This window comes from Bacillus rossius, chromosome 2, assembly GCF_032445375.1.
Source record: "Bacillus rossius redtenbacheri isolate Brsri chromosome 2, Brsri_v3, whole genome shotgun sequence".
Taxonomy (NCBI): domain Eukaryota; kingdom Metazoa; phylum Arthropoda; class Insecta; order Phasmatodea; family Bacillidae; genus Bacillus; species Bacillus rossius.
In genome coordinates, this window is record NC_086331.1 from 5,326,962 (window position 1) to 5,352,645 (window position 25,684).

At 35.9% G+C, this 25,684-nt stretch overlaps 1 protein-coding gene across 1 annotated transcript in view; it reads left to right on the forward strand.

Annotated features, from left to right (window-relative positions):
- The first annotated feature begins 16,625 nt into the window (after window positions 1-16,625).
- Window positions 16,626-25,684, forward strand: part of LOC134529937 (EZH inhibitory protein-like) — a 54,745-nt gene continuing 45,686 nt past the window's right edge. Inside the window, exons 1-2 of the mRNA XM_063364485.1 lie at window positions 16,626-16,634; window positions 23,558-24,379. Coding sequence (XP_063220555.1) covers window positions 16,626-16,634; window positions 23,558-24,379 — 831 coding nt within the window. The remainder of the gene's footprint in view (window positions 16,635-23,557; window positions 24,380-25,684) is intronic.

Here is a 25,684-nt window from a genome sequence, read left to right on the forward strand (position 1 = left end):
TACTGACTGGATGTTTTTTACCACTTACTACTGTATGCATCTGGCTATTAACTGTATGTGGCTGGTCAATCGACTTGCATGTGGGAATGTACTGGAAACACATGTCAAGACATGCAGAGGTCTTGTTTCGCCTTCTAAAAAGACTGTAGCAATCGAGAACGTCAGAACTTTGTTTTTTGTACTTGTAGAAGTTCTGTAATAAATATTTATTTGTAATTTTGTTGGTTATTTCTCGAACCTGTCACTCTAATGGATTTTTTTAAAATTAATTATATTTTATTGCATCAAACAAGGACATAACTGATACGATACAATCAATCATTATTTTAAAAGGTGATTTTTTTCCGAATTTCTAGTTTAAATATTACAGAGTTTACAGATGGTGACCAAGACGGCTGAGAAGATGGCGGACGCCAAGGTTATAAATGATTCCTGCATTCTAGCGGGAAAAAATTAATTTAATATAGCGACAGCGCCCTCTAGCAGACGAAAATGAGATGGTGACCTCCACCAGACGACAACAAGATGGCGGACCCAAGATGGCCCCCATGACGCCAAACTGGCTGGCGTTATATCTGTCAGCCTGCCGGTGTCTTCCGTGGAGGTGAATTCATTCCCATTTTTAATCAAATGTCCTCGTCCGATTCTAACCGAGGACTCCATGGTGCAAATACTATTTATTAAAATTAATTAATTTTTATAAAATAAAAATTGTTTCCCATAGTAATTATGGATTTTCAAGGTGGTGGCCGTAACGAAAATTAAAATGTTCTAGAATCCAAGATAACGGCCGTAACGAAATGTGTAGCGATGATGTCATACACATCCAACATTGCAGGCGTAACGAAAAGTGCAAAGTTTCTAAAATAAAAAATGGCGGGTGTGATTTAGACATTTTTTATATTAATGTTTTATTTAAATTTTAAATAAGAATTTTTTGTACATAAATTACATGCTTACTCTCGCCGGGAATTGAATTAGGTAACTAAACATTTGAACTAATCAATTTTTTTATATTTTTAGAATTTAAGATTTCGTGTTTACAGTCAAATTCAAGGTCGTGATCTCGTCGTCTTAAAGTGGCTTGCTTTTAGGAGTCTTAAGCAGCTTTTAGGAATTGTGGTTCTGTTAAAGGCAAAATTTGAATTTTGAATTTTTGAATTTTTGAGGAATAAGTAAAACGGGAAAAGTACCCTAAAAACCTGAAATCTACCCTCGAAATAAGGATTTTTTTAAAGGAATTTCGAGTTGATTTTGAGGAATTATGAAGGTCAAGGTTATCCAAGATGGCCCCCGTGACGTCATTCGAGATGTAGGTTCCAAGGCTTAAGCCGCCACCTCACACCATAGCCTTGAATCCTGCTGCTGAAGCCACTTTACTAAACTACTTTAGTGGCATCGGTTCGTGGAGAAAACTATTCGCACATCGACGAAGTATACTCCATATTTTAAAAAAACCGAGGGAAGCTGTGGCTTCCGTGGAAAAAGGAGCTGTGATTTTTTCCCCTGCTATTTTCGTTTTAGAACCGAGGACTCCATGACGTGTGTTTTATAATTACAATTTTTTTCAATACATTTTTAATGAATTTAAAAATTTCTGAATTTTTTCTCATAATAATTACGGATTTTCAATATGGCGGACATGACATAATCCAAGATGGCAGGTGTGACGTAAAAATATTTTTTTATTAAAATTATTATTTATATTGATTTAAGAATTTTTTAAAAGATTTTATTAATAAATTACATGATTACTCTCGCTGGGAATCGAATCAAGGAATGAGATGGTTTCGATAACTAAACATTATAGGTAAGCAATTTTTTATATTTTTGTGGATTGTTTTCGGAATTTTTGGACAAAAATTAAAAAAAATTGAAGTTTCATTCCAGAGGACCCCAGGCTGGAATTAGGTTACCGGCCGTCCTGATCTGGTTTCCCTCGGTTGGCCGAAATCCACCCTAGGATCATTCGTCACTCTCAAATTATTTGAGATAAGTCGTATGAAAGTAGATGTACTGGAAAGTGTCCTTACTGCGGCCATAGCTGAATCCTTCTTCCTGTATCCCTGTGTCGAGAACACGCTGTCGGTGATTTAGGGTAACGGGAGTATGGGGGGGGGGGGGGGGTTTAGTGGGGGGGTCGGGGGACCTGTGAACAACTCCAGTCTTACTTTTCATTTCAGCCAATGAATTATTTGCGGTGTTCCCAACATCTGACCAGCAGATTGTGAACACATTTTTTAAAAATATCAATTAATTTGTGTTATGTAAATTTTTTGCTAGTAATTATAAATACGGAAACTTTTATTTTAGTTTTTTTTTAAAACATTTAACGTTATTGACTTTTTTTTAGTTATTATAATTTTTTTTGTAAAATTTTAAAGCAGGATTTACCTGTTTATATGTATAAAATACGATTAATGAATCTAAACAGTTCCCATTTCTCGCAATGGCGGCACCATACATACTCTTCTCTCACTGGCTGTTGCGCCATGCTTCCGTAACAGGTCTAACGTATGTACGCGCACGACCGCCATATGCGCAGTTGTGAATCAGTAGGCTCGAAAACATGGCGGTCAAATCTTGTGCACACGACCTGTCTCTGTTTCCGTTACACTTCACTTGTGAATCAAGCCTGACGCCGCAGTGTCAGGAGAACACGACACACGCGCAGGACACAAATCCCTCCGCCATCCCCCTAAAAAAAAATAGTCCACTTTCTCTCAATCCGTGCAATCTTGACTTCATTGATAACGTCATTGGCAAACTTGACTCTTTAACAATTTGTTCATTCCGTGACGAAATGTTTGTGTAAATTTAAAATTAATATATTCGAACAAACCATGTTATACCTTCAAGGGCAACTGGCATTTCCAAATTCACTTATCATGAAGTAGAGCGCCAGGAGATACTACTGGTAATAAGGTAGGTTATTTAGCAAGGAACAAGTTCTTAGGTTAGGAACTACTAATTGCCCTACTTATAAGGCTATTTATGACCAGTTTCAAAATATTCGTTCAAAAATTTGGCTATCTTACCAATGATAAATGCATATACACCGTGTTCCATGAAAAAACGTCAAGCCGATAACAGTTGATAACGCTAAATAATGACGGTTATGAACAAAGAAACAACAATGTTGTAATTTAAGAGTAATATACATTTATTTTTTGTTGTTATACGTCTTCGGCGCGTTGTGGATGAAATTTTAGTTAGCAACGGAAATACGTCAATCTGCGCGCGCACCAAGGACGGAAGTTGAACATGATTACGTCTATAGTGCGCATGCGCCGACGACCCGAAGTCGTCCAAAAAGTCGACCCGCATGTATTCGCTTTCGTGAACATCGCGGGACGTATCAAGCGTATTGGTGTGCCAAATATAAGAGGAAATAATTGCACCTATCAAATAGGCAAGAAATCTGGCATTATATCCTGGTCACTGTGATTTTTAATGGTCTAACGATGTGTTGGTGTATGTAACTATGCCAATAGTACTTCGAGTGTGATCGTTTGGAAAACAGCGATATCTTTGAACAACAGTTCTATTGAAGTTATACTGCTTTAGGTGCGTTATGAAAAAAAATTATAAGATTGAATTTTTTTGATGCGTTCGCACCAAGCAACGAATTTTTCACAGGATAAAAAAAAAGGCTACTAACAAAAAAAAGCTAAATATAAATCAAATATATATATTTTAATATGTATACTTTATTTATTGCTTTTAAGTACTGGTCCATATAAAAATATTTATAATTAATATTAGTGATAAAATTTGTGTTTATAACAATTTTCAAGCGTGTTTTCAAATATATTTGTATAAGTGAGGTTATGTTCCCGAATGTATAATGATGTCAGGTTGCTTGTAATCTTTCATTGTCGCTGGCAGGGAGTGTCTGTGGAAGGATTATGAGAGTGTTTGTTAAATTATGTTTCCGTATGTATAATTTATTTTCATTATAAATTATAAACTCTTGCCCAGTGCTGTTCCCCGGGAGGCGCAACACTAAGCGGCAGTTTTTAATAACGAGAGAGAAAAGTGCTAGGCTTAGATACTGCTTTATTTTCAATTTTTCTTTGACAAACATAAATATTGTACATGTTCTCTGGTTCCTACAACTTGGTTATGGACTACAGATGTTCTCTTAAACGACTGACGCTCTACGAACATAAAATACTTAATATGTAATTACACACTTGATATACCAAGATTTTACAATACGTAATTAAATAGGCCTTTACTTAAAATGCTATAAACAGTATTCTGAAAACATAACTAAGGCCGCACACTACTATATTTCAGTTTAACTGGATTTTAGACAAAGTAAAACATTAAAAATACTAGGGCTGACATTAGTTCATAACCAGCTAAACATATTATTTTACAGCACGTGCTATGTTATTATTTACTCACAGAATCAACCCTTTATAAAAGACATTACAAAATTAGACTCTCGATTATATTTCTTTGCCATCTGTGAAAATTATCCTTAAATTATAGGTTTATTTTTTGAAAGATCCAATATCAAAATTATTACTCGAGTTCTTATAAAAATATCAGTAATTTATAAATACATTTCTGATGGCATAAATGCTTTTAAGCGTATGTCCACTTGAAATACTGCGTCTAAAAACATGGCGTGTGGCTGTGTCATGGTCACGGCCGTGTGTTGTACGTGAATACGTGTACGTAACAGGTGATATTTTCTATACAAAATATAAAATACGTTATTTTATATATGTTACCATCATGTTTTAACACTAAGAAGTCCTTCCGGTTTCCATGCTATGTTTATGATAATAACTATTTCCGTTCGTCGGCTTCAGGAAAGAAATCGAGTAAACAAATAATTACCGTGTTATAACTTTATTATTTATAGGTTTTGTATATGCAATCGATAGATTAGGATGAGAGCTGACGATTGAAACCTAAACGAACGTCGTAGCTTCTCCGAGTCAAAAGTTATACTAAATGGTAATCTGGAAACGCAGCAAAATGACCTCAAACTGGCGGCGCTTCCCCCTCCACCGCGCGCGATGCGTCACAGTCCTCACTTAGCGTAACGAATTCTTCGATCCTTTAGCTATCCAGTGGTGTGATTACATTTTGTATGGAGATGATAGATATGTAGCTGCAACACCGAACTGTATCCCCCGATTTTGTTATCATTCGTTTTTTTTAAATTGCCTCCCACTATGACTTGATGTAATCTTTTGGACATACGCCATTGCTAAGCACATTTATGTATGTAGAAGAAAACTACAAAAAAAAAAAACAAATGACAAAAACACAAACTAAGCAAAAAATTTCTGTTGTTAGGATATTGTGTGGTGTTTATATCCTGACAACGGCAATTTTTTTCCTAATTTGTGTTTTTGTCATTTGTGTTTTTCTGTAGTTTTCTTCTACAGACCTACATGTGCTTAGCAATGGCGTATGTCCAAAAGCTTACATCAAGTCATGCACTCCCATTGCACAAATCTTTCAAAGATAATCCCACTATGACGTCACAGTTGCTCGGAGATCAGCAGTGAACGGAGCCCTCTGTCGCCTTCTGAACGCACTCAGCGACGGTCTCGCTATCTGCACCCGCTCACCGCCAGAGACTAGACAAAGTTACAGATGGAGTTACACATGTTCGCAGTTTGTAGGTATCTCTGCTGAAGCCAGGGGACGCAAGGGGGAAGCAGGTCGCCGCCATATTGTGACATGAAGAAAATCGCATTTTCTCATAAGTGATGAATGTATGGTGGTGGAAAAGTGCATGAATATTAAACAAATAAAGACTGTTGACTCGAGAAAAATGATTGTGTACAAGAGTATGTAGTAAATAGAGACATGCAAAATTCGCGGATTCATTGACCTCTAGGATAGACTCCACAGTCCTTTAAATACTCGCGGAAATGACACCTGTTCATTGGCTACTGACGCGTGAGACGTCTCAACTAGGCTGTCCGTAATTCGGCACTTTCTTGGTTTAGTGTTTCCCATTGGCTCACAGTTCCCCGGATAAAATGTGGGCCAATCGCAGAAGCGGTACGAAGGTATAGTTGTTTTGATGCTAGCCTATCGCGAAATGAATCCGCGAATTTTGCATGTCTCTTGTAGTAAACTACATTTCTATATACTGTATAAACAAATGGCCGCCATCTTCTTAGGTGAACGAACTGGCCACAGTGCTCAGAGCTTATGCGTTATGCTCCATCTGTAACTTTCTCTAGTCTCTGCTCGCCGCTAATGTCCGCCCCACGGAAACCTCCCAGGCACTCGTTAGGACTTCGGCTGACCACTCGCTGGACGATCTTCTGTATGGCGAGCCAACTCGCGACTGCACACTCTTCCACTGATCCTCGTAAATAACCTTTTTACGGGCGTTTGTGTTCAGCATAGAAGTTAACACAACTCTTAGGATAGCGTCACTTTCCTTTTGACGTGGCAACGTCTAATAAATCGATGAACGCCGGCTGCACGCACGAAAAGGTGTCCCGTCACGCACATTGTCCCGTTACGCTGTGTCCCGTTGCGCTCATTGTACGCTTGCGCCGCATATATCTCTCTTCCAATCGATTGGAACAACCATCGATTTGACTTTTTCGAGGCACATTAAACTTGAAACACTCCCATTCGTTTCCTACTTTTCCTATCATCGTCCTATCCTTAACAGAATAACACAGATTGGAAGAAGTTCAATAGCAAACATGTTTAAAAGTTATAGTTAAAATAATCTCTTCGTTAAAGTAATAAACATATTTGAATTAATGAGTGCAAATAAAAGTAAATTTATCAATTAAATTGTAGATTTCATTTCACTCCTTCTTTGTATCCATACAAAATAGCTATAATTCAAAAAAATGATTCAATATTATTCATAAAAGTATGCAATCATTTCATCAATGTTTTGTTATGACGTTGTCACGTTAAACTATCGTCCGTAAACCGACTTTACAGACAACTAATTTTTATTTTTTGTCACTACTCCTTTATGAAACTAGTTGTAAAAAAAATCAAATTTTTCTTTCTGCCCGCACGTTATGTCATCCGACCTTTATTTAAATGACTGCCTTAAACTTTAATGTTATTTACAACGTTGACGACTTACGTGTAGTAATGTTCGCATGCTTTCACGGCCATTTTTCTGAAGTTCCTTGGCTCTCTGGGTTGTAGCCGCGTCCTTGGAGAATAATTCACCGACGTTTCGGTCGACGTTGCAGTCGCCATCATCAGGGAGCATTTTTTAGGTTACCAGTAGGTAACTGATCCCTGATGATGGCGTCTGCAGTGTCAAAGTCATAAAAAATCTTCTTCTGCCCAGTAACCGCCATAAGCTTGATCATAATAATTTATTTAACGTGTCGTTTCCATCGTTTTGGTCCCAAAACTTCAACAAAGTCTTTGATATTGTGAGATTAGGTGTTTTATCATATAGTCTTGAAAGTTTTCAGCTTCAGGTAGTACTAAATTGTTCTCAATTTTGAGGACGAATAAAATATGGGTATAATTTTTTTTTCATTTCCAATGATGATGCTACTTTCTTCGTTAGTTTTCAATGTTTTCAAGGACTCAAAATCCTACATCACAGGATGAATGTGAAATATTTTTTTTCTGCAGAGCTCTCTTCCAAGCCACATTTATAACAAACTAAGTAATATCTACTATTAAAAATAAAAGTTTCTTAAATACCATTCTTAATAAGACGTGAATTCTTAATTAAAAAGTTTTTGGCTTTTGTTCTGCACATCTATAGCATCTGCCTCTAACAGTCTAATTAGCGTTAATACCATTAATTAGAAATGTACTTCCTCTAAATGACATGCATCTACATAAATTAAATTTTTAAAAGACAATAATTTTACATAAAATACACAGTTATTTACCCACAAAAATATTTATTTTTTAAAATAAATAAATACATTCCATTATTGTTTATAATATTTGCCTTAAATTTTCCCTTATATTTATTAAAGTCCAAAATAATAATCACAATATCATGAACTGAAGAATGTCTGTTGACTGAGGAATTCTTCTTGGTAACATAACAATTGGCATAATATAAAAAGTTATTTTACCAATAATTAGATATAATATATATTTTATTTGCACCTTCAGACAAAACAATAAAATCTTTACATCAAAACAACCTTCGTTAACCAGCAGCAACATAAACCATTAATTAACAAAACAATAGCTATAAAATAAACAAAGACATTACCTCTTGAACCATGCTCATACGTACATCTTTACAAACATTAAAAATATTTTTTAGTCTTGAAAATGATTTTCAAAATAGTTTTTATATGAAAATTTTATAATTGTAAATGGAATAAAATTTGATTCTAGAATAAATTCAGTATAAAAATAGTTTCGTGTGAACAAATATTTCTGTCAGATTTTTACTGAGACTTAAACTTAAAATGAAAAATTATACAAAAACTGTACACAACCACGAGTACAAATAACGTGTTTTTTTTAATTAAAAATTTAGTTTTTCATTTTTACAATAAATTTCTTAGCTTTGTTTCTCTTAAACGTTTCAAGTCTTAAATAATAACAGCATTTTGGATATAAAAATGAATGTCAGTACGTGCAAAAGTTCACAATGATTTTAATTAATGAATTAAAAACAATTATACTACTTACTACAAAACCCCAAGGCTTAAACCACAAATAGCTGCAACTTTAATCCAAATTAATGTGTTGAGAATTATTATACAAACATATCATAAGTTTGCCCTTAACCAATTAAACTGTATTTTATGGTAAACTATTTTTAAGTTACTTAAGTGCTTCCTATATATATAATTATTTTATTTTAATTCTGGTAACAATCATATATATTGAAAAATTTAAGTTGGTAACCAAACTCAATCCATATATTTTACGTGAGATAATATTGACAAATACGTTTTGTTTTACTTTCTTAAAATATTACGCATGTCATTTATTATGCATACATATTCTTAAAACGATACAGTATATAACAATTTTACATGGTGTGTCTAAATGTATGGCATTATGTAGGTCCTCAATAACGGCAAGCAGCGAGTTAAGTTAGAAAAAATCTAACAAGTACAAAGACCGATGACTTAAAAATATATTTTGTTTTATACAAATGGATAAAAAAACTAATATTTTAAGAATAAATTAAAACTTTTATTAATTTAAACCAAGTTTTATGCTGTTTTATTATGCAGTATTTTAAGAAAGCATGTAGCCTATATTATTTGTTTAAAAATAATTCATTTGTATTTATATAAAAATATTTTTGTATAAGTAATAATTTGGTGTATAAAATAAAAACACAAATTGTTAAATATTTCAAATTTTTTACCACTTGGCAGAAAATAGAAGTTACTTTGGAATGTTCAAGTTATATTTATATGCCTTTAATACTTTACTGTAAAAATATAAATTATATTTTAATAAAAATCTTCTTGAATATATGTAGTGGTGAGATGAAAATTTTTCCAATCTTCTTCAATTTAAAAAAAGAAAACATTATTATTTAAAATTCAATTATTTTTGAAATAATTTACATTTTTGTTCGAACATTGTTTCTGTGTGGTTTTGAATAACTTATTTTGGTTTCACCACACCATAAACACTCACAGCGTAGAAAATTTTTTTTAAAGTTTTATGGATATTCATTAAGGTGAAAGACCAGATTAATTTTTGGGGATAATTAGTGGAATAACAAACATCTATGCCGATATTTTGCATTCTATGCGGAAAAATATAGTCACGTGCAATTTTTTAATTAATTCAAATAATTACATTTTTTTTACTTTAAAGGAAACGGACGTAAATTAATGTAAAGAAACTTAACCCAAATCATGTATAAGTGACCAAATGATAGATACAAATTTCCATAATTAAATGTTCGAGGAAGCATTAACGTAAATTTTTAAGTTTTAATAGTTATGTAATGATGTAAGAAAAATGTAAAAAAATATTGGTCAAAACAAAATTTTTTTAAATAAAATTATAATTTAAATGTGGCAAAAATAGTATCGTGAAAATTATATAATTATTTAAATCATATGGTAAATGTCACAAATATTTTTTCCTAAAATGAAAATGTAAATATTTGAGATTTTTAATGGCCTATACTGATAGGTCATCAGCTTTACAGCGCAAATAAATTTGTGTACACAAATAAAATGTATTGAAATGTATTTAATTGAAATTTCATAGTTTTAATAAATAAATCCGCATATTTTAAGTTTATTATCGGATTAAGGTTGTTAAAACAAGCAAAGCCCTTTATTTATTTTAAACAAATATTGATTTCTTTAAAAACTATTCTAACCATGATTCTTGCGGTAAATAAATAAAACCTTCGTGCTTTAATTAGATTATTTATTTCGCTAGACCTTCACTGGGATTATTTATTTTGTAGTATTATTAGCGTTATAAAGGGCTCTATTAAATTTAATTTAAAGACGTTAAAAGTGTTTCAATTTAATAAACATGCATTAAAAAAATACTGTTCTGCTGAGCTATTCCACTTGTATAAAGTTATTATTTTTTATTGTTAATGCATGAGTGAATGACTAACTGTACTTGAGGTATAACCAGCAGTTCATATAAGTATATATATGATTAGTGTGCAGATAAGATTGCAACGATTTCAGGGCAGAGAATACTGAACTGATGGACTCCAGTGCGTGGAAGTTTAAAACTGAGTTTCGGGCTGTGTGAAAGAATTAAAGTTGTTGAAACGGATATCACTAGCTTGAGCGGGACAAGTGGTCCCCAGTGGTAACTGCGCAGAGCTCCAGACAGCTTCAGGTTCTTACAAACGCCCAGAAGCACTGCTGCGAGGCCGGTGCATTCGTGGCTGTTTCATTGGCGGCTGAACGGCGTGGGAAGGCATCTGTTGCTGAATGCCAGGAGTCAATGGTGTCTGTTGCTGAATGCCAGGAGTCAATGGTGTCTGTTGCTGATTGCCAGGAGTCAATGGTGTCTGTTGCTGAATGCCAGGAGTCAATGGTGCCGATTGCTGGGACGTAGGAGTGATTGCCTTCATAAATGTGTTCGACAATTTGGGGGCAGAACTGCCAACAACTCTATAAAATTCTTCAGCATAACACTGGTATGCATCAACAAGATATTGACAAGAATCAACATTGATGAACCTACCACGGCACCAATTAGCTATGTCATAGGCAGCACTCTTAGAATAGGTTTCGACAAAAACATCAGGCATTCCAGAACTATTTACTACGTGCACTCCTTGTACTTCATGTCTTCTTTCATTCTCATACAAGAAATCTAGAACGTGTGGGACCGTAGAACCAAATGGTAGTCCTCTAACCCTGACGAAATTTGCACAGTTTTCTACGGACACTAAGATGTGCTTTGGTGGACGTGAAGGTTGCTCACGCTGCTCAGTATATTTCCTGAAACGCATATCACGTGTCAACTGATGTAACTCTGCTGTAGAAATACGGGAGACATGTATGCAGCGCCTGCTAAGCACCATTCCGTGCTTACTGAGCGCTATCTGCGCATCATCTTCTTTGTCGAACAGAACAAATGCCTCTCCATTAAATTGCCCATTCGACTTCGTTGCAAAGAAAACTCCTTCAATACCATTCATTACATGGCATGAGGCATCTCCACTTTCAAAAAATTCCAAAATTTTATCAGCATCACAATTAAATGAAAGTCCTTGCATCCTGATGATTACCCTGCAGCCGTTTGACAAGAAATTTTTCACATGTTGGTTTGTTACTGCAGCTAATCGCTTGAAACATCTTCCGCTACTCACGCTTATCTCGACAACCCTTTGGTGTATGTCATACCTGTGTCTCAGCATAGCTACATCTCTTTGAATTCGACTTTCAAAGCGAACAATTGCATCACCATTACGAGTGTTGGAACTGTTTAAACATATGGCGATTCCTCCATCAGCAATATTTACACCTTTAAAAAATATTTCGATATCTTTTTCGGTCACGTCGAAAGGTAAGCCCTTTAACATGACTACACAATCGTCGCATATGTATTCTTCTATTGAGCAGACTGCTTGTGTCACATTAGGAATCACAACATCCGGATTACTAAAATCAAAACCATCGTCAATAAGTTTGATAGTAAGGTCAGCCATGGTTGCAACTTCCTTCAAAAGAAAATAACTAGTGTCTTCTCGTGGCAGGCCCAAATATGAAGCCATCTCTTCCATGGTAACAGAAAGTATTTTTGGATTGTAGAAATCATGGAACGAACTATGCAAGTCACTGAACACATTGTACATCGACGGAAGATCAATACCCTTGCTGTAAGCTTCCGGATGAAGGAAATGTCTCAAAGGCAGTTGCCCGTCAGTAATGAGCCTTATTGAATCTGGTGATAACGGAATTTCCAAAACGTCCTGAACGTACTTCTCGAACTCGCAGATCGCTTCAGCCAAAGACATGCCAGACATCACCATTTCGTTGGTGAGAGAAGTGTGGCTGGATTTTAGGTATGGCAAAATACTTCCAGCTGTTTCTGCCAAGAGTGGCTTCAAAACATATTCTTGTGATCCTACGACCTTTTTTTGCTCTACGTTTATAACAACGAAAGCTAAATATACTATTTCTCCTCTGCGCTTTGTGGTATCCTCTCTAGTTTCATTCGTTGCAGACAAGAATATCACACACACATATGGTGTGGCCATTATGTGTTTTGTGAAATTGATAGTGACTCTGCAGCACAGCTTCCAATTAGTTGTCGAATACCAGTAGTTCTTTCTGAAACAAGCAAAATAACGAAATTTTTACAATACGCATTACTTGCTACACATTCTTATTCTAAACACTTAATCAAAGGTTTAAATGTCATCCCATTTCTAAACCCGGATAATGTCCCATCATAGTATATTTACGATAACGTTAAACCTTTTTGTAAAGTCCTGCTAACGTTATATTGTTTAGTTATTTATTTCCATTCTTCCGGCAATTTTCAAGATTGCCTTTTGATTACCATGTTACAGCTGACACATTTTTACGTTATGGTAGACATGTTTGAATACCGGGACAGCAATATCCATGTTTTAGTGACTGAACATTTGAACGATGTTTATCGACAATATATATATATGGTTAATATTATAAAAACTTTAAAGTGTTTCAACTTTAAATTACTAACCGAGGTGGAACAGTTGTTAAAAATTTGACTCGAAATTAAGTGGAAATGGGTTCGAATCCCCTCCATCAATCATTATATCTATTTTCCCATGGTTTCTCGAAATCACTTCAGTGAACACTGGACTAGGTCCTTACTATATGCCATAGCCATGTCCTCCTCGAGTTTTATTGGTCCGACTATGCGTGTTTAGACTACTCTATGAATTCGCTGTCGAATAGTCGCGAAGCCGAAACAAAATTTAAACTTCACATATTATTTACTATAATTTGGTATTCGCTGGAATATTTATTTATAAATTTTTTACTAGTAACTTAAGTGAAATGCGTCACTAAGAATGCTGCCAATACGTATTGTAGTCTTATGGAGAGTTCTGAATTCTACATATGTGGTGTCTAAAAAATGTATGGCTACGAAACATTTACATTTGAACTATGTAAGTCACTTAATAAAATAAAATGCGTAACATTTTAAAATTGAGAGATTTTTCAGTATCTACTACAGACTACCCATTTCCAGCACCATTTTAAAGCAATAATGACTACCAAATAAAGGAAATAAATTACACAACTTTTATTTTAAAGTATTATTTATAAAAATAACAACTTTAATATGGACTATAGTAAACAACTTATTGTTCGTTTTAAGGGTTGATCCAAAATAGTTTTAAAAAAACACGATTGCACCACAATAATGAGCTTTGTGGTGACACAGAAATGGAATTGGGATTCATCGAACCTCATATGTTCCTAGGATAAAGTTTTAAAGTCAAAAGTTTCATTCCAGCAATTTGAAGTGAAAAATTAGCGAACCATTTTACGAAAAAAAAAAAAAAATGAATTAGGCTGCAACAAATTATAAAGTTACTTCTTCTAAACATTGGTAAGAATATTTCTAAAAGTTTTTATTTGGGTGCTTATTGTAAATAAATGATCATATTTTAATTTGAGATTTTTTTTTTCAATAATAATATGGTTAACTTTTTTACCAACATAAACATATATTAATGATATATATTAATGATTTTTCTTACATGGCAAGCAACTTGTTACATAAAAATGTGTCATGTTGTGTCTTATTACATGTTTGAATATGCACGCTATTACGTCAAGAAGTAATATCGTGGTTTTAATCAATAATTTAATTTATAGCTCTAAATTACCCAATAAATGTGTACATAACTATTTTTTTAGCGGACAAATGTTCAAAAAATTTGGTTTAAGATTCATGCATACAAATGTGGATGTAACTTAAACATTTATTTCAATCGTGGCACTTATATTAGGCCTATAAAGAAATAAAATAATAACTGAATTTAAATTTAAAAATTTTAATCATGAAGCAGTGACTTTATTTGGAAAACACAGCATGTTATTATATTTCTTAGGCATACATGTTGTCCATAAAAGAAAGTCCCATTTTAAATCGAATTGAATGTAAACTAACCTAGTTTTCTTACAAATTTTCATTATGTGTAACTTTAGTTATACGGCACACATCCAAACTAATGTCCAATTATTCCCACACTTTGGTTAACAAGTCGGGAGTAATGGAAGCAATAGCTTCTTCAATTCAGTGTCTCAACTCTGGGAAATCATTAGGTAGCGGCGGAACGTAGACACGATCTTTTATAAAGCCCTATAGGAAAAAATCTCATGGCGTTACGTCAGGTGAACGTGGAGGCCAGCGAAAAAGAGCTCTGTCGTCGCAACCATTACGACCAATCCAACGGTCAGGGACATAGACGTTCAACCACACTCGTACAAATAGATTCCAATGGGAAGGGGCTCCATCCTGTTGCCAAATAAAGTTAACAGGTTCACCCTATACTAATTGGGGAAAGAGCCATTCTTTCAACATAGGTGACGCAGCAAGCGAGAAAACAACAAAGCAGTACTCGCGCATGCGATTATCTACAACTGTGTGAGTTACTCTTTAATAGTGACCTTGAACCAACACTCCACAATGCTTACAGTTGATACTACCTGTATCAAAATGTATAACTGGGATATTCTTTTATGGACATACTGTCCTGGGCAACACTAATACCAAACTACGAGCTGTGCTGTCTATTTTGCGAACAATTCGCATCACATTAGCATGCGTTCAGCATAGTGTGTTGTTCCCTCTATCCAATGCGCTGATTGGCTGGCGTTAGTTGTAAGGCGAGGCTAAAAGGCCTCGAAACCCGAACCCCAGCCCTTTGACACATGATTGGTTAAAGTCACAAACAAGGGTTATTTTTTGACGTGACAACGTCTAATAAATCGATGAACGCCGGCTGCACGCACGAAAAAGTGTCCCGTTACGCACATTGTGCCGTTAGGCTGTGTCCCGTTACGCTTTTTGTACGCTTGCGCCGCATCTATCTCTCTTCCACTCGATTGGAAAAACCATCGATTTGACTTTTTCGAGGCACATTAAACTTGAAACACTCCCATTCGTTTCCTACTTTTCATATCATCGTCCTATCCTTAACAGAATAACACAGATTGGAAGAAGTTAAATAGCAAACATGTATAAAAGTAATAGTTAAAATTATCTGTTCGTTAAAGAAATAAACATATTTGAATTAATGAGTGCAAATAAAAGTAAATTTATCAATTAAATTATATATTTCATTTCACTCCTTCTTTGTATCCATACAAAATAGTGATAATTCAATAAAAATGATTCAATTTTATTCATAAAAGTATGCAATCATTTCATCAATGTTTTGTTATGACGTTGTCACGTTAAACTATCGACCGTAAACCGACTTTAAAGACAACCAATTTTTTTTACATGCGTGTCGTGTTGCTAGTGGTTGGTGAGTGTCTTCCTAAATGCATTACTTTTATAACCTGGTAGCAGTAACGTGCGGCGTTACTGCTATACGTCCTATAGCACACCATGTGGCAACGCAGGGGACGTTTCTCTCTGCAGGTCTCACCAGCTACATGAAGTATGGTGTAGCAGCATTCCATGCATAGTCTTGCCAATCTAGTGACTACATACGCACATGCGCACGACATATTCATTTTGTAGGCGAATGGCTAATTAACTTGTCCAATATAACTGAGACTTTAAACGGGAAAATAAATTGTAATATATATATTTTTAAATTTCTATGTGTGAACAGTGTGTCAAAAATCTTTTAAACAAAACTTCCAGTCTGCCTTCCCCTAAAATGGATTTAATTTATGGTTTATCTGACAAAGTAAATATTCTTGTCTGCCAAACTATGAAAGGCTAAACACGGAGGTACAACAAACATTTTGTTAAGTACGAAAGGAACATAATGAAAATTTGTACTGATTTTCTTCAAGCACTACAATAAATTATTGCGGCTAGAATGTTTCAAAAATATACCCTTGTAAAATGAACAAAAAAATTGTTGCATCGTTGACAGACGCACATGATTTCCACTTTAGGAAAAAAAAACAATAGTATTAGTGACACCATTCCCCCTCAAGAGAGATAATCTCGACATTTGATATATTTTTACCCCCATCAGAATGGCTTTGGCAAGTATTCCAAGTTGATAACTTCTGAAACAACTATAGTGACTAAACTTGCTTCTATGGGCAGCAATAAGGTTTATTTTCTTAATAACTAAACACTTCACCAAACTTTTCTTCTTGTCGTGGGACTATTAACTTTAAAAGATTTGTGCAATGGGAGCGCATGACTTGATGTAAGTTTTTGGACATACGCCATTGCTAAGAACTTTTTCTGTTGAAGAAAAACTAATAAATAAAATAAATAAAAATACAAAAGAAAGACAAAAAACACACAAAATTAAGCAAACAATTGCTGTTGTCAACAAGAATATAAACACCACACGACTCTCAGTTGCACCTGTGTTTCCGTACCATGTGCGTCTCTGCCTGAGGACGGGAGCAGATAGCAGTTCCCGAAACGTCGCTTGTTTCTGTTTTGGTAAAACTATTGTATTTTTTTGTCTTTTCGTTTTGTCGTGTTTCTGTCTCGTTTCAACTGTTGTGCTGAATTATTTTGGTTTCAATATTTTTGTGTTGTCATCATTTGTGTGTTTTTTTGTTCACTTAGTAATTTTTTCTTTGTTTTTTCTTTGTTTGTTGATCATATTTCTGTTTCGGAATATTTTGTGGTGTTTATATTCTTGTTGACAACAGCAATTGTTTGCTTAATTTTGTGTGTTTTTTGTCTTTCTTTTGTATTTTTATTTATTTTATTTATTAGTTTTTCTCCAACAGAAAAAGTTCTTAGCAATGGCGTATGTCCAAAAACTTACATCAAGTCGTGGGACTATTAAGTTGAATTAAATGATTTACAATGATATTACGCATGCGATAAAACACTTCGAAATAAACGAAAACTGAGTATTTATGTTATACTGAATTTATGTTATACTAGCAGAGACCCACGGTGTGACTCGCGTTAAATTCGAATTATATTAGAGCTACGTGCTGGTATTCTGGACTTCCAACTCGTGATAAACCAACGTATAGTTGCCCGTGGAAGGAACACGCTCTTTGTAAATCAGTGCCAACCAAACAAAATGTTTGTCCCTGAGAGTTATTAATGGTCAGCACAATTGAAGCTTTTACTGGAAACTGGAGCCGTGTGAAACATATCGGCAAGTCCGTGGGGATCATTGGAATCCTCGAAATGTGCGCTAACTGGCCGGCTGCTGGGCCGGTGAGAATAGTCGCCACAATTAAGTTTTCTTTTAAGTCTTTGATTAGTAGCCTTGTGCCATCGCACATATTAGGTAGGGTTAAATGGGGGCGCGGAAGACTGCCGTATCGGAAATATACCATAATGGCAGTATTCCGCCTGGCCTCTTCGAAAAAGGCGGTAAAGTACCATAACGGAAATCTGCCATAAGTTCAAAGGACGAGGCGGAATTCTACCATATTTCCTTATACACTTCATGGAATGAGTACAGCTGCTTTGCTCTCGAAGAAGTGTATAGAATACGTCGCTAGGTAGCACTGTTAACCTCCTAGCTGTTTCTTAGGTTAACTTAAAAGGCTACAGATAGCGCTTCTGACGGTTACTTTCTGTAGTTCCAGTCATAAATCAACTCAACAGATAGCGCACTAATAGAAACAAATGTTTCCAAAAATGGGTTATAGGAAGCAGCACTGTATACTTATAGCCGCGATCTGTAAAAATAAAAATATGGCACTTTTCCTCCTGTTTTGACAGGGGAGGTGGGGAGGCGGAAGACTGCCATACTGGAAGACTACCATAATCGAAGAATTCCGTCTGGGGGCGACGGATAACTTCCATAAGTTAAAACGCGACCATGCAGTCCTAATACTCTAACGACATGAGTAAATTATGTCTATTATCTTAAAAATAATTTGAATAAATAAGCAGCATACAAAGTATTGTGATTCTAGTTAATGTTTTAACTCCAGGTCACTAGTAGAAATGAAATGAAATACAATCTAGTGACCGACATTATTGCCATTGAAATTAAAATTCTCTATCGAGTAGTTTTTCAAGATAAGTATATACTGCATCTATAAGATACTGCAGGCTGTGAACTATTCGACCTAGTGAATCATTTAGTACGATTTCAGCATAGTTAGCATTCAAGTTTGGAGAAGAAATGCTCTTTCTCCAAGGTTGAGTAGTTGATGTGGGAAATCATCTCAGGCCGCCAAGGCGGGAATGAAAGTATCGCCATGCTGGGTCATTGAATGGTAGACAAAATCAGATCTAGGGCTGGGAAAACTTGGGGAGAAAAGTCTGACAAAGGTTGAATGGGAGTGTACAGGAGGAGGAACAATTTTAAGTTCTTGCAGCAAAGGAATGACTGGTGACATTATTATTTATTTTTAATTCAAATTTAAAATTGTGCCAAAAATACTAGTTGGCATCACAGTAACTAAAGCTTAGTTTTTTTAAGTTCTGTTTCCCGTATAGTTTATTAATCATTTACTCTAATAAAAAACAACACTACACAAGATACCTGCACGGCGAAATAAATACGTTGTCGCGATGCCTAACAGGGATGTCTTATTTTTTCGATGCATGAAATAAATTACAACCAGTTCATGTACAATGCTATACGTATAGACCAAGCGTCTGCGTACCACGAGAACAGGTCATGTACAATGTCAGACGTACAGACCAGATGTCTCCGAACCACAAAATCTACTTCGTCGATAGCTAATACAACATATTTCCAGCAGTGAAGACTAAGTGTTCAAATTGGGAGACAAAGTAGCGATAAAATCAATTACAGGCATTTAGACCAACAAAACATGTTTGACGCTTACAAAATGAAATTTTACCAAGACCAAGAGGTTTTAAACTAGTAAATATTCAGAGCTACTACAGATTTGACTACGCACATTTAACGAAACGACACACCATCAACAAAAGAAAAGAACACACAGTACATTAGGTTATAACTATTATCTTATTGATGTTATGTGTAAAATTATGTGTCAAGTTTTGTATAAAGTTATAGTTACTGTAACTGATAATAACGACAATATGCCAAAAAGAAAATCGCAACTCTCACGAATGACATCTCTGGCGAGACCAGCAAAGTTACGCCGAATGGCGGAGTCTTCTTCTGGAACCACGCAACATTTCGCGAGTAACAGAGATTACATTAGGCAAGATCGTGCTAGGGAGACCAGCACCGAACGTTGGCCCCTGGGTATATAGTTACAGGCCACATCATTGACAATATGGGACGAATGTGCCATGAGTCACAGAGCCCATGTTGAAGCTGTTGACCGTCTTGATGCCGTCAGGGGTGGGGTTAGTTTTGTGTTTGCTGGTGATTTTCAGCAGTCACTTACCGTCGTTACAGAAGGGACACGTGCAGACATAATTGAATCATGCTTAAAATCATCTCGCCTTTGGAGTTCCATTCAAAGACTGAATTTGCGAACAAACATGAGAGGTCGACTTAGCGGAAACGCGGATAATGATTTCCCACATCAACTACTCAACCTTGGAGAGAGCATTTTCTTCTCCAAACTTGAATGCTAACTATGCTAAATCGTACTAAATGATTCACTAGGTCGAATAGTTCACAGCCTGCAGTATCTTATAGATGCAGTATATACTTATCTTGAAAAACTACTCGATAGAGAACTTTAATTTCAATGGCAATAATGCAGGGCCGCAACTAGAGCCTCTGGCACCCGGGGCATGAATGGATTCATGCGCCCCCCCGCCCTCTTTTTTTGCACATACCGCACCAATTAAGCGGGGGGTCCGGGGGCCCTCCCACGGAAAAATGGTGCTATTTAAGCATATTCCATACCTACATGTAACAGTTTCTGTGCTACTGTAACTTCCATGCATGAACCCACTATGTCCATAAAGTAAGTAGTCCGTATAATCACTAGACTTGTTCGTTAAATTGTCGTCATAATTTTTTTAAAAGATTCAAATTCAACTTGCGAGACCTTTTTGCAGCAAAGATTTTGATGATATCTTCATAGCAAATAGAGGATGCTCTTCCTCAGTGCCTGTGGTACCACCCACGCTGACAACATTGTACTGTATTCGTATAGAGGACGCATTAAAACTTTCTAACTTCTCCCTTTACAATTTTTTATGTTAATGATGAACTCAACATTTTTCTCAGAGTAATTTTAAATAAATATGTTGAGACGTTATATTGTAAATCAGATTATACATTACTGGCATGCAAGTTAAAAACCATTTACCAGTTACCAGTTGTAGTAGGAAGGAATTACAATGCAAGCGATTTCGGCGCCCCCACAGCTTTGCGCCCGGGGCGTATACCCCGCTTGCTCCCCCCTAGTTTCGGCCCTGCAATAATGTCGCCTAGGAACGACAATGAAGTCAACATCTAATTCTACAAAACTTTCCCTGCCAAATCAAAATCTACAAGTCGGTTGACACAGTTTGCAATGTCAAGGATGTAGTCTACTATCCACAAGAATTTTTAAATTCTATGAATCCATTTGGCCTGCCACCTCATGAACAATTTTAAAAATTAGGTACGCCTGTCATGCTTATAAGAAATTTAACCGGGGCGACGGAAGACTACCATATCGGAAGACTACCATAATGGAAGTATTCCGCCTGGCCTCTTCGAAAAAGGCGGATAAGTACCATTACGGAAATATGCCATAAGTCCAAAGGACGAGACGGAATTCTGCCATATTTTCTTACACCCTCCATGGAATGAGTGCAGCAGCATTGTCCTCGAAGTAGTGTATAGAATACTCGGCAGGTAGCGCTGTCAACCCTCTAGCTGTTTCTCAGGTTAACTTTAAAGCGTACAGATAGCGCTTCAGACGGTGATAGTTGCAATAACAAATTTTATCCAGATTGTGGACGAGAATAAATAAATGTTTCCAAAAATGTTATATAGGTAGCACTGTATTCTTATTACGACGATTAAAAAAAATGCATGTGGTACCTAGTATTCCATTCTGCCAAAATTTCTTATACATTCTACGGAATGAGGAAAACGTCCTTACTCGTAAAATTGTAATGTAACTAGCTTCATAGAATTTACATTTTTGCACACTGGAATAATTGAAGTAATTGTAGATCATTATTTAATGAGTGCAAATCCAACGCAAATATTTAAGGATTTTCTTATGTAATGTTTTCTGTAACTGAACACAAGAAACTCAGATGTTAAGGTTTTTAATGTCTATAATAAATTATTTAAAGTGTACAAAATGTATTTTTAAAATGCTGAAATGCAAGGGAAATATTTTTGTGTAGTGTAGTTTATTCGCACAGGGCAAGCAACACGGGCGCTCTAGGGGAGATATAGGCTCGTACATTTCGAATGTTGATGGGCTTTGCACAGGCTTACAGTCTTTCAAAAATAAACTCTGCTGAAATTGAAGTATAATAAAAAATAATACTATGCGTAGCATATTATCCTGCTTCATTAAAACTGTCAGATCTAATTGCAATTCAGTTTTTGTGCCTTACAGCACCTATAAACGAATTATGACATTAAATAACAACAAAAACACATTAACACCAGATATACACTGATACACATCAATGCGACAAAACACGAACCAACACAACACACAGATAGATAAAGATTGATAAAGTTCAGTCAACCAATTGGTTTCTTTGGTTTTCACAAAAATCTTAAACCGAAACTAAAAAGGTGTATACAAAATAAATATGTAGATTACAAAAGTTTTACCAATGAATGTTTGTAGATTATTCAAAAAGATTTATAATTTTTTACACATTTTATATTTACTAATGGTTTTAAAAGTGTCACTAATTCTCTAATTGCAATTTGGAATTCTTAAAACAAACCGAGTCATTATGTCTGAACCAACAAAAATGGTAATAAAATGTTTATAATAAAAAGTGCATCACTGATCGAACGTCTAATAAATAGACAATGCAAATAGGTTATATAGGAATGTAGCATATTCAAAATAATTTAAATGCCTGACATTTTTAAATATTAATTTAAGAACTTTTTCTGCATACTTTCAATTCTTTTCTAATTAAAATCTTCTGATGCAGAGAAAGATTTAAATTTAATAAGACCTAGAGATCTTCATGTGTTGCTAATATTACTATCTACATGTTGGTGAAAAAAAGCTTGGCATCCAATATAGCTCGAAGGTCTTAAAAGAGGAAACCACGTTTAACATCATTACTTACTATGTGATAATTCTGATTAATTAAATTAGTTTTTTTGACTAAAGGTTATACAATAAATGCTATCGTAATTCAGAGACGTTTGTTAACTTGAAAATCAGATCCGGACAGCTGAAATATCTTGCTGAATAGTTTCACAAACATATTTCCCAATCATATATTTTTTTCATCAGCATTTTTCCTTGATCAATTCTGATTACAGTTGGAATATCATTTATTAATATTAAAGAGTAGTTGAGATTAACTATTACTTTGCGGAACACCTAATACCATGAAATTGCATTTGCAAATTTGATTGCAAAGCGTCTATTTGTAAGATAATTAAAACATATATACCACGCATTGCTTGACGAAGCCTAAAATTGACAATGTTTTAATCATAAGATTATGTTGGAAAGTATCAAAGGCTTTGCTCATGTTGAAATAAATAGAATGTTTTATTTACATCTGGATTCATACTGGTAGCAGCATATATATATATATATATATATATATATATATATATATATATATAAAGCGTGTGTTAAAGACGATATTCCTGATTGAAAACTATGTGGTTTTAAAGAAATAATACACTTAGGAATAAAATTCATGTGCCTATAAACTGCTAAAATACTACAAAACAAAGGTTTCTGACTAGAATTTAACCGTCAATAATACTTATAGAAAATATATACCAATAAATGGTTGAACACACAACCACTCACTGACTAATGCACACTTAATTAAAATATTTTTGTACAAAAGCAAAAATTTTTAAATGTTTTAAATGTTTGTTTGAGCTTTATTTATAACGATCTGTTCACAGACAGGGTCCAAGTGCCGGACCAGGGACCGAGTACCAGGGTCCAAGTGCCGGACCAGGGACCGAGTACCAGGGTCCAAGTGCCGGATCAGGGACCGAGTACCAGGGTCCAAGTGCCGGACCAGGGACCGAGTACCAGGGACCAAGTGCCGGACCAGGGACCGAGTACCAGGGTCCAAGTGCCGGACCAGGGACCGAGTACCAGGGACCAAGTGCCGGACCAGGGACCGAGTACCAGGGTCCAAGTGCCGGACCAGGGACCGAGTACCAGGGTCCAAGTGCCGGACCAGGGACCGAGTACCAGGGTCCAAGTGCCGGATCAGGGACCGAGTACCAGGGTCCAAGTGCCGGACCAGGGACCGAGTACCAGGGCCCAAGTGCCGGACCAGGGACCGAGTACCAGGGTCCAAGTGCCGGACCAGGGACCGAGTACCAGGGTCCAAGTGCCGGACCAGGGACCGAGTACCAGGGTCCAAGTGCCGGATCAGGGACCGAGTACCAGGGTCCAAGTGCCGGACCAGGGACCGAGTACCAGGGTCCAAGTGCCGGACCAGGGACCGAGTACCAGGGCCCAAGTGCCGGACCAGGGACCGAGTACCAGGGTCCAAGTGCCGGACCAGGGACCGAGTACCAGGGTCCAAGTGCCGGACCAGGGACCGAGTACCAGGGTCCAAGTGCCGGACCAGGGACCGAGTACCAGGGACCAAGTGCCGGACCAGGGACCGAGTACCAGGGTACAAGCACCGGGCCCTTTCCAAGGACCAGATCAGTCTCAGGCCCTCTGACGTCTCGTCAGCTGTCCCACTTCATCCAACAATCTTCAAAGTGCCAGCCTTTCAGTTTTTAAAAAACCTTTTCGGGCTAGCATCCAACCACGACGTTTCTCAGATCAGAAATGCAGAAGCTTACTACGATTATTTAAAACGTTATTGTCCCGAACTTTAATTAAATATTGTTAAACAACTTATACAACTGTCTAATAAGGGCCGGCCCATTCTTTTATTAATGTGATCTTAAATTCATGTTCTATATGTTTTATGTTTATCAACTTATATATCTATAATTTATAATGACAAATAACCAAAAATAAAATAAAAACAGGGAAACTAATGTCTGGACGAAATCATTATTTTACCTTCTGAAACCGAAAGATCCACGAGTCACCCTCAGTCATCAGGAGAGAGTGACGATGCGTGACATATTACCCTTATCACTGACCGAGAATCAAACCAAAGACGGAAATCTATCGCGTCAATCATTATTTTAATAAGTGTTTTTTTGATAAATTTTGGAATTTTTTTCCGAATTTCTAGGTCAATAATTACGAATTTTCAAGATGTCGTCCAAATTTCAAGATGGCGGATACCGTGAGAGATAACTGTATGTTAATAAATAATACTGCACTCTAGTTGCTAAGAATTAAACTAATATGACGGCAACATACTCTAGCAGATGACATGTGTACTACGTAACAATAGTGCTCCTATGAACAAATATTGAAAACAAGATGGCGGCGACTTCCTCTCAAAGGGGATGTGTGTTAACTAGCGCTCCTGATAGCGAGTACTGAAAACAAGATGGTCACCGAGGTACCAAGGTCAAGGTCAAAACTCAAGGTTAAAGTTCAATATCAAAGTCTAATTTCAATGTCAATGTAAAAGTCCGAGGTCAAGGTCAAAGTTCAAGGTAAAGATCAAAGTCAAAGATCAAGGTTAAATGTCAATTTCAAGGTAAAAGTCAAAGTTCGAATGTTAAGGTCAAGGTTAAAGGTCAAGGTCAAATGTCAATGTCAAGGTATACTTAAGTCTTAGGTTAAGGTCAAGGTCAAAGTCCAAGGTTAATGGTCAATGTCAAATGTCAAAGATCTAGTGGTCAAAAATTAAACTAACTTGGTGATAGTGCACTCTAGCAGACAAAAACAAGATGGCGGACGTGACGTCATAATAGCTGTCAATATATACCTTGGCATTAGTGGTGGGAGGTTAGTCTGCCAGCAGCTTCTGTGGAAGTAGGATCTGTCATCATTTTTTATTTTTGCCCTCACTGGGTTCATAGCAAGAACATAAGTGCGTGTTAAAAATAATATTTTATTAGATTTTGATTAATTAAATTTTTATAAATTTTTATTTT